We start from the raw sequence: 11,175 nt of genomic DNA, 5'->3' as shown, positions 1-11,175 counted from the left end.
TTACAAATTCTGGTGTGAGTTGAATGAATTTGAAACTGGATAGTTATATGAGGGGAATTCCTAAATGTTGGATGAGGAACTGATAAAATCAAATTGACGAGCAATGACAAGATTGGAGTTGACGCTCTTTAGACCAACGAGCGATGAGCTGGCCATCTAATGATGGATCTTTTATTACCCGTTAGAAATTCTATCGCGCATGTCTAAGTAGTGGGTACGAATGAACCACGAAACCGGTTCCTAGATAGTTCACAAATCACAGCAGCTCCCAACATAGCAGGCCCGTTTTTTTAATTCCAGTAACGAGTTTGATGCTGGCGAATTTCGAACTCTGGTCACTATCATACCACGTAATTGTTCACATTGACACCGGCCAGGCCCGGTTTTCCTCGTGCATAACCTTGTGACTGACAGTTGCTGTTGCTCTTCTCATCTTTCGTTAATGGCTTCAAGAGATCAAAATTCCAAGAAGAGTACGAATCTCCTAAACCCAAAAAATCTCACCTGCAATAATTCCTTTCTCTTTCTCACATTACTCTGTTTCGGCTCTCTCTATTTACTTTTCTCAGCCCTCAAAAATTCAAATAAGAGTTTCATCTATTCCATTGATAAACACGCAAACCTAGAATTTAAACCACCACAATCATCTTCATCAACATCAGCGAGTGTATGTGATTATACAAAAGGTTCATGGATCTACGATCCATATGGGATTACGAAGCGATATGATAATACTTGTAAAGAGATCTTCAAAGGCTGGAATTGTATATCTGGTAATAAATCCAATGCTTATGATATCATTAAGTGGCGTTGGCAACCTAATCAGTGTGATCTTCCTCAATTTGATCCAATTAGGTTTCTCAAACAGTTTAGTAATACTAATATTGGTAATAATTTCTTCCTTTTTACTTGTTTAATTAATGTGGATTGAATTTTTGTAAACCCTAATTTAGGAGATTTATAATAACTATGTATGATTTTTGGAACAGTGCAGGATTTGTTGGGGATTCATTGAATAGGAATATGTTTGTTTCACTAGTATGTAGTTTGAAACAAGTTTCAAAAGAAGTGAAAAAATGGAGACCAGCTGGATCAGACCGTGGATATACATTTCTGAGATATAACCTTACAGTTGCGTATCATCGGACTAATCTTTTGGCGCGTTATGGTAGGTAAGCTATGTTTTTGTATGGTTATATTGATAGATTCTTACTTGATTGTATTGATACTACTTAGAGAATGCTTGTTGTAAGACAGTATGTTGTTAGTTTCGGTAGAATAGTGAACCTATTTTACGATGTCATTCTGTCTTTACCGTTATCTAAATGCAGCAACTTTGCTAATATTTGCAATCGAGCAAACAGAAATTGAAACTCCCAAATCTTATATAAAGAATTGTAGTTGAGTAAATTAGGAAATGATCATTGATTCTGTTTGGATGAATGAAATTTTGTATCTATTGAGATGAAGGTATACCATTCGATAAATTTTTCCCATGATTTAGAACCTTGAATTCTGGATCGGAGACCTCTTGAAGGTCATAATCTATAGCGTCACCTCTGGTTAATGTGACACCTCTGATCGGAGACCTCTTTACCGTTAGCAAAGTGCTTTGTCCAGTGTCTGTCAAACGCTGATGCTGCTGAACATACCAAGAAGACAACGATTAGGAACATCATGGTGAGGTAAGCTGGGTGCAGAACACATGATACTAGATGCATCAGTCATCAGAATTTGGCGGTGGTAGTAATTAGTCGAAATATGTATTCACATATATCAAATATATTATCGGTGCCTGAGTTTTGTATATGTCAATTCCTAAGCCATGAATCAGTTTTCTGTCTGACAACTGTACCTGCATCTTTGCAACCTGGATTAACATTGTGCTTTCCACAAGTCTTTAAACTTCTGTGGTCATCACAGATGAACCATTCACTGACATTGCTACTTCTAGCAGTTCTGTTTTAATTGTAAGTGGAAATCATTGTTCTGAGATCATCAGCTTGATCCTGTAAGGCAACATTTCATGGTGCATCTTGTTTTCCTTCCCATATGTTGTTTAGATTTTAACATTTTATCCTCCGATTGACTACCTTTTTCTGTCATGCACAAGAATATCTGGCCAAACATGTCTTGGAGAGTTGTTAATTAATACAACGTGCCACTTCTTTGTAGTGCAGTGGAGACAATATAATGTGCACTTTCGTGAAAAAACTAAAAAAAGTACATCCCTTAGTAGGCATGGATCTCACTAGCGTCAGGTCGCTTAAAGTGAGATGTCTAATTTATGATGTTTGCATTTAAGATTTCTAACCAAGTTGCACTTTCTCTAGCACAACACACACACACACACACACACAAACTCTCCTTAACCTGAACAGGAATGTCTTCATGTTATGTAAAAGGTTTACTTTTCTTTTTTAGTTCTAAATTATGTGCTTTGTTATTGTTTCATGATAGAGTGAGGATATTGAGTTGATGTGGATATCATGGTTATTACATTTGAATTGATGAATGCTACCTTCATGTGTGTTCTATATAGGTGGCAGGCTAATGAAAATGGTGGTGTGCTAGAGTCCCTTGGATATAAAGAAGGTTTCAGAGTTGATGTTGATGTTCCAGATGGCACATGGGCAGAGGCTCCAAGCTTCCATGATATTCTTATCTTAAATACCGGCCACTGGTAATCATTTGTTTCTGCACGCCCCCTATCTTATTGTGTCTGTGTTTTAAGTAACACTTGCTTGACACTCTTTTTCACCAACAGAGGGTTGGAAAGGACAGTTGCATAGTGGGATACAGGATTTGCCTGATGTAGTTATTGTGTTTGTATGTGTATCCATATATATCCAATGTTTGCAAGTTCTTGGAAACAGTGTTTTAATTTGTGTTTAATTAGCTCTACACCCTGTTATTTTCAGGTGGTGGGCACCTTCGAAGTTCGATCCAATAAAGTCCCCCATGCTTTTCTTTGAGAAAGGATTACCCGTGATACCTCCCATTCGTCCTGATCTTGGCCTAGATATGGTTCTAAGTAACATGGTATGAGCTTTATCTCTAAAGCAGTACTTCTTCAAAACAGTACCGAGTCTGTTCAATTTTGTGTTGAAAACACCATATTTTCTATCATTAGTCGACTATTTCTTTACTGAAACACTCAACTACATATTAGATTTAATGCTGCACTTGCAGAACATGTAAATGTTTAACCATGTCATTTGCTTTATTGAAAGAAAAGTAAAAACAGTGCATTGTTCTTATATACCCTCATTCTCGCCCATAACAGGGTTCCAGCATTAAAACACAGCAGAGCTAGTATATTTGTCTTTCTTGCATGTCTATTTTTTTTTGCAGTTGCTTGTTTTTTTCGCCAACGTGAATGCACACATGAGTTCGTCATATCTTCTATGTAATTTAGTAGTCCTGAGGCACATGTGATATGTGGTTTACTAGTATTGGTGATTCTTCTAACGGCGAAAATTGCACCAGATTTTGTACGTGGAGAAAGCAATGCGACCAGGGGGGATCAAATTCTTCCGTACACAATCTCCTAGGCATTTTGAAGGAGGTGACTGGGATCAAGGTGGGTCATGTCCGCGTATAAAACCAATCTCGGCAGATAAGGTAATGATTTTCCAAGTAATAGTCTCTTTAATGTAGATGTGCTAGGCATGCTTAGAAGATTGGAATTGATATAACGAAATACAACTAACAAACCAAACTGATTTCAGGCTGAAGAACTATTTTCCTTGGAGAACAATGGAACAAATGTGGAAACACGCTTGGTAAATCAACACCTGTACAGAGCGCTCGAAACGTCAAGTTTCCAAGTATTGGATATAACAGGATTGAGTGAGCTCAGAGCAGATGCTCATCCATCAACTGCTGGTGGGAAGAAACATGTGGATTGCATGCACTGGTGCTTACCAGGAATCACAGATACTTGGAATGACTTATTAATGGCATATCTTAGTGACATGTAACATTGAATATGCATCTGTTTAAATAATTTCAAATTGAAAATGTTATAAACTCTGAGGTGTTGATTCGCAGTATTCTCCAGGGTCAAGGCCACCAGTTAAAATGTCCTAGCCTCTTTGGGTAAATAACCCCCTTCACTAGACTGTGAACCCATTCTAAGTAAAGTCTAGTCACATATCCGCATCCTTTCCGAGTCAACTAAAATGCCATGCCCCCACTGAAGGAATCCAAATTTAACCGTCTGGCCAGTCTAATAGCACCGACTCAATGATGCAATAGGAATTGATTTCTCAGTAGTTACCTGTCTGATGTCATATGGGAAACAAAGAATATAATGGTGCATTTTACGTGTAATGATCAATAATAGAAAAATTATTTTAAATTTCTTGTAGGGGTGGTGGTGGCGACTTTTCATTGGAGGAGTTATGGCGTCTCTGTAGTATGTTTAATGTGTAATGACCAATAACGGAAATAGTAATACTATAATTTCATTACTAATTTATTACAGGGGTGGTGGCTTTAAGGCTTTTGGTCGGAGAAATTAAGGTTTTGTATTTGTTTCTGTGGTAATTATTTTTTTGTGGGGGAGCTGTAAACGACTCTGAAGTGCGTATCAGTGGCCCCTTCGGGAGTCCCCGATAAAAAAAGAAAGAAAAAAGAGTGCGTATCAGTGTGTTGTTCATTGGTATATGTGGAGTAGAAAACATCAAATCCCAAAACACTATCGCATGACAGTAATTCCGATTTTTGAGTTCAGAACCGGGTCAGTATATAATCACCGAATGACTTTATCATTATATCATAATAATGTTGATATTCTCGCCTTATCTTTGTGTTACAGTGATATAGGGATGAGAATGCTTAAGCAAAGTAATTAGTTTTAAGTGCGGAAGTAACACTCAACTGAGCCATCCCTAATTGGTTAGACTCGCAATCTAATATTTAACATTTTTCTCGATTTGTTAGATGGAAAGCATGCTGCTACGCTAGCTAAAACTACTCCACTATTCATACATAATCTTCAAGTGGGGAATACAATACAGTAGCTGTATCAAAAAGCAAAATATTCTACTTTTGTCTAAAGATCAGGTATTCACCAACATTAATATACGCACCTAGTTTCAAAATCCTATTGGTTTCCTAATACTACATGAAACATGATACGATCGAATCATCGAAAGACATATACCTTTGTCCATTAATTAGTATATAGTTGATGGAATAATTAAGCTAAACTTTTGACCAAACAAAAATCACTAGCAAGAAAGAAGAAATATATACTGTATATATATAATTTCCTCTCACCTTCCCAGAATCAAGATTTTGATCAAGTAAAAGATTGTCTTTTCTAAGAGCGTGATCATGAAAGTTTATTACAAAACTTTGAAGTCATACTTCAAATGCATTACGGTTCTACCAGATGGTAAAAAAAAAAAAAAAAAAAAAAATCAACAAAGTTAAAGTGACTGGGGAGCATCGAAATCTCTCTATCCATTAAAAGTTGTAGCTGTACTTAAAAGAAGAAGGAGATTTTCATCTCAGTTTCTTGCAGGGGAGGTGTTGTACAGAAACGCGCGACATAGAGAGAAAGAAGAGGAAGAAAGTTGAGAACGAAGAAGAAGAGGGACCATGAGCGACTTTCAAAGTTCAAAGGGAGGGGCCAACAAGGATGTGAGGGTCTACATATGTTGAGGAAAGTAAGGAATGAGTCCATGACTATGTCTCCTTAATTTGAAGTTTGATAGGAATGGAGTAACGTGAGGTTCATGTTAGTTTGTCACCATGAACACGGTATAGCTAGCATGGTCCCTAAATATTAAGAACTTCTTCTACTAGATTGACTACTACTGCTAGCTTGATTTACTCATGTTTCTTTTGTCTTGATTGTTTTTTGTTTTGGGGCATTTATATATGGGGTCTAAGTTCTAACCATAAACCATCAATTTGCATGCATGATTTGCTCACTATACTATACAATCCACATGGTAATGTTCGTACGCAGCTTAGAGAAACTCGATCTTGTGCGAAGCGGAATGATTTTGATACTCTATTCCATTCGTCAAGAAGAGAAACAGAACGGTGAAGTTCGATTATTTCATCCCTCTCACATATAGGAACTGCCATGCGCAATACTGTTACATCCAGGACAAGAAATCTATCCATTTGAACGTAAAAATTACACACATTCTGTTTATATGCCGGCTAAAATTACATGCAGTGACAAGAAATATATCACCGTGCACCCCGTTCGCTTTGCCCTACATATATCACCCCAAATCTACACTCATTATTAGCAGAAGACACCTTCATAATAAGCTAGAAGACAATGCAGGTAATAATAGAGAAAGAGAGTTAATTTAGACCGTGATTCTTGTTGGCCACCTTCAGAAACAAATAATGTGTATTGGCTTAAAGTTTTGTAATCGATTACTACAAAAAGACAAAAACAATAACCTCATTTTCAGGACCTTCCATAAGTATCTCTAAGAGCTATGTGTTGACGTTTTTACTCATCGAAAATACTTGGTAACATAAAACATATCTTTCAAGAGTGCTTTTTTTTTCTTCCAAAAAAACGCATTGATGATTTTTCAATAAAACCCCATCCTTTCACGATCATCCAAGTCTTAAATTGAGCCTATTAATTTGTATCCTTCTAATAATGTGATTACGATGTACAACTTGCATCCCATTTTTTCTCGACGATGTTGTATAAAGTCCTATCCTGATGATTCATAGCACTTCGTCTAGTTTCACATAATGCTTATAAAGGGCATAGCCAAATATAGGTAAACGAGGATGGTTGTCCGCACTGTGCACACTTACCAAATGGCTTATAAAAGAATACTCATGCATATATTTTTTCAACAAAACTCTTGCAACTGTCTTCTTTTATTCGTCATTAGCTTGCATACACTTGATTTTTTTGCCTTCCTTTCTTACCTTTAATCCTGATTCGATCACCAAATTAAATGATTTTGATACTGCAGCCAAATTAAATGTTACTGCTCCACAATCCAAAATGTAGATAGAGGTAGCGTCAATTTAAGTTGGCTAGGAATTCAAACTTCTTATGCGGCACTAAGGATATAATGTTGATTAACTGTTCTACACTCCTTACATCCAACTTGATATATCTGACATATAGAGTCAGCCGTAAAGATATGTGAACAAGATGTAGTTAAAATCGGCCCATCTCTGTTCCTACTGCTGGGGGCAATTACAACACTCAAATAAAACAAAACTAAGCATTATATATCCAAATAGAAAACACCCCAGAATTAATGTTCTGCAGAATTCAACTAATATTTGTCTAGCTAACATAGTAACATGGAGTAGATTGAAGTGACCTTAAGAAAAAACACTAAGGGATATTCCAGTGATACGTTACACTCGACAAGATTTTTATAGGGTCATAGAAATGACGTACAATATAAAGACAGTTGATATTACCCCAAGTTAATCTGGATAAGGATAGTTTGAACTTTGAAGTTTTCTCGTGGATTTTTCTGGAGACGTGATTTGATCTATAATGTCATGAATCATCAACTCAATGGTCATATATCTTTTGAGGTTTTTTTTTCACGAATTCCTTTCGCTCGATGGAAAACTATTGTGCGCGAATGGACATGCCAATCATGTTAACAGTTATTCGAGTCTGAAGGCGTATAAATGAGCAAATTCAATGAGTGGCACCTACAAATATTAACTTACTTTGATTAGCTAATTAAGTTTAATTAATTATAAATAAATACTTGACATAGTCAAAATGTAGTGAATGCTTTAAGGGACAAATAGACTAAAGCAATGTGTTTTGGTCTGGTCACTGGTCTCCTAAATTAGGAGAAATCAAAAGTTGTTACCATTGAAACTACATGGAAACTAGGCTAAAAATGGCTTTAGATTAATTAATTATCACGACGAGAGACTGTACGTGCACACTTAATAATATTTTATTTATTCAATATTCAAATCTCGGCCTTTACTTTGTGATTTCCTTGAGCAGCAAAATTCCAAATACTATCCAAGTGTTGTGAGTTGTCTTGATATTCTTTGGGCTGACAAGAAAATGCGATCTGTTTTTTTTGTTGTGCACTAAGTTTTGTAGATCTACGCATCTCACCAAACCCATCTTATAAATTAATATATTATTATTGTTCTATTAAAGGGTGATTAAGGGTGGGAAGTTAATTTTCTAATTTGATTTCTACTTTTAGGAATTATCTTTTGGTCGGGGAAAAATGTATTTGGAAGAAGAAAATGAGGAAAAAAGCAAAACACGCTTGGGGAAGAAAGTTTATGGAAGAAGAAAGTGAGGAAGAAAGAAAATCATGTTCGATAAGTGTGAGGTTTGGTGAATCGGATGTGTTTGATTTCAACTTAAAATGTCAGTAATTAGCATCTTGGTCTTCTGGGTGGGGATCCAATACTGGATATCCCTGACTTTCTGTTTAGGATTTTATCCTTGAATGCGTTTGGACCTAATTTTTACTCCCTCCGTCTCTAATATAAAAGCGGAGAAGTAAAATTCTCTTAGAATAAGAAATTCTTTTTTATAAATTTCTCTAGTATTACCTGATTTACCCTCATTAATTCCAATATATATATATATATATATATATATATATTTTTTTTTGAATACTTTCGTTTTTCCACTCCGTTCATCTAATTATAGTAATTGGGTTTCTTTCTTTACTAAAAGTTTTGCTTTCGAAAGATTTCTGAATGAACATAAATTATTACTGGTTAATTTATTGGATATTGATAGTTTAAAATTCGTTAACATTTTAATTTGCAAATAGTTAAATAAAAAAAAAAAAGCTTTTCGAATGTAGAATATAAATTCATACATAATTGAAACAAATGACCGTTAAAGATAACAAGTAAATTAAATAAATTTTTTGACTTCTACTTACTTTACATTGTTCTTTTTGGTCGTGGAAAAATTGAAGTAGAAGGAAAAAATAAGAAGGAAAGGAAATAATGCTAAGTGTGAGGTTTACTAGTTCTGATGTCTTTGATTTCAACCTAAAATGTCAAAGCAATTAGTATCTTGGTCTGTTGAAGGAATCCGCCATCGTAGATTCCTAACATCTTGTTTAGAATTTTATCCTTGAATGCCTCTAGACCTAGATTCTGTTTAGTTTTCCGCTCCACGTTTTAAAATCGTGGTTTAATTTTTTTTTCTTATTCTAACTCGTGTTTTTGAAAATTTTGTTTCTTGATGGGTTTTTTCTTCTTTTTGTTTTGTGGTTTTAAAAGCTCTAATAGTGTAGAATTTGTAATTTCTTAGCCATTTGAAATAACAAAAATAATTAGTATATTTTAAGTATGTTTTTATAAATAGCTGAAAGGCAGTGACTTGAATGTATTATATCACGATGGGTAACAAATATTTTTATGTGGGTGCGTGGTGATATCAACAACCTGAATTAAAATAATACAAAATTAGTTAAAAAGACCAAAATTAACAAATTCTGGGTGAAAAAGACATCTAGATTTTAATTTACATCAGGATGCATCCAGTTTCATCTTCGCTATGTTTTAAGTTTAAGACAGGATGAATCCAGTTTCATCCTTACTATATTTTTGGTGTCCATTTCACCCATACTAATTTTTACTCGTCTATTAGAACCATGTTTTAAAAATATTTGGACAAATAACCCATTATCCATTAAAATAAAAGACTATCCGTATCCTAGTTAGTAAGTTCGCGAATGATTCGCGAATCATTCGCGAATTTTTCCGTATCACGAATTTTACCGTCTTATTCACGTACGTTTGCAACTCCGAACCCAAGTCGCGTATTATGTGGCATTCCCGGATTATTCGCGAACCGTTCACGAATTTTACGTATCCCGAATGATACGTCCGCTTAATTCGCCATAAATTCTTTAGCTTTTACTTTTTAAAGACTCCACTTTTTGGGCTTTACTGCATCCCGAGCATACACGACCGAATATTAAAAGTGTTGTAATTTTTATGAAACAAAAACGACTGAAGAGATTTGAAGGTGAAGGTGAGAGAAATCTCAAACTCACTAACCAAGCATCTAAACCACCATACGACGTCCTCTTGGATAACTAATGTTGTATATATTATTAATATCATCATATTAAGTTTATTTTTTCTTTAAATAACTCACACATATGCATAAAAATTGGTCTATGACCTTATAAATACAAATTATTTGTTATATATAGATACCGAATTTTCAGAGCCGAACTCACATTTATAAATCGAATTATACACGTACGTATGCCGTTCCGAATTACTGACGAATCACGTCCCGTTGACCGAATTTTGGACCGAATCTGGATTTTACAAAACCGTATAATACTCGTACGTTTGCCGTTCCGTACGTTTGCCGAATCCCGAATTGCTAACTAGGATCCGTATAGCATACTACCCTCATTTGAGGAAATATGATACTTTAATATTTTCATTTTTTCTTAAAGATAGTCTGAATTGAAAAAGTGAAAGTCACTTTTCAGAAACCGAGCAAGTAGTTTTTATCCGTAACTGGTACAATATCCATTATGTATAAACACTATTGAGTGTCCCGGATAGCAATTTGCTCGGCCAGGCCATACACAAGGGAAAGGTTGGCGATCTTTCCTTGATTAGTGGTTAGTGTGAACCTTCTCTACTGGTACTAGTACTAGCTAAGAACAAAAGCAGATGAAATGGTGGCATGATAGGAAGGATATCTGAATCTTCTGATTTCCGATAGTGGATAATTTGATAAGTTTAATTAGACACAGAATTAGCTGGATTTTAGTTAGGTTAATAACATGAGCTAATAGAGTTAAGTTTTGGTGGGAGCCGATTAGAAACAGTGTAAAAGAGGGAGGGAACAGTGATGGGCCATAGTGAATGGGCTTTTGTACGTAGGGCCCATTATTTGTCGGCAATTAGTTCCCCTTTCTCACTCTTTCAGCATAACAACTGCAGCTAAAAACCAAAACCGGAAAACACAAAAATATACAACATCTTCTCACTTTATCCATCTGGTTAATTTCTATTTTTGTTTTGCTTTAATTAATTAAACAATTATCATTCAAATATTTTGGTTTTTATAAGTTTAGTCAAAACAGTCGACTCATCATGTGTGTTGGTGTAGTGCTGCTTCACTATATATACCATCTACTCCTTCTCCAAGCTATTGCAGTCATCTTCTTCTCAACTATCTCT

The 11,175-nt window shown here is 35.3% G+C and overlaps 1 protein-coding gene across 1 annotated transcript; it reads left to right on the top strand.

Moving 5' to 3' along the window:
• Nucleotides 1-413: 413 nt before the first annotated feature.
• Nucleotides 414-4,055, top strand: LOC113288483 (protein trichome birefringence-like 13). The gene is made up of 6 exons (XM_026537532.1): nt 414-887; nt 995-1,172; nt 2,543-2,683; nt 2,922-3,042; nt 3,490-3,624; nt 3,732-4,055. The coding sequence occupies exons 1-6, from the start codon at nt 443-445 to the stop codon at nt 3,981-3,983; spliced, it is 1,272 nt and encodes a 423-aa protein (XP_026393317.1). The 5' UTR covers nt 414-442; the 3' UTR covers nt 3,984-4,055.
• The last annotated feature ends 7,120 nt before the right edge of the window (nt 4,056-11,175 follow it).

The sequence above is a fragment of the Papaver somniferum genome, chromosome 6, assembly GCF_003573695.1.
Source record: "Papaver somniferum cultivar HN1 chromosome 6, ASM357369v1, whole genome shotgun sequence".
NCBI lineage: Eukaryota > Viridiplantae > Streptophyta > Magnoliopsida > Ranunculales > Papaveraceae > Papaver > Papaver somniferum.
This window is presented reverse-complemented; position numbering and strand designations above follow the sequence as displayed.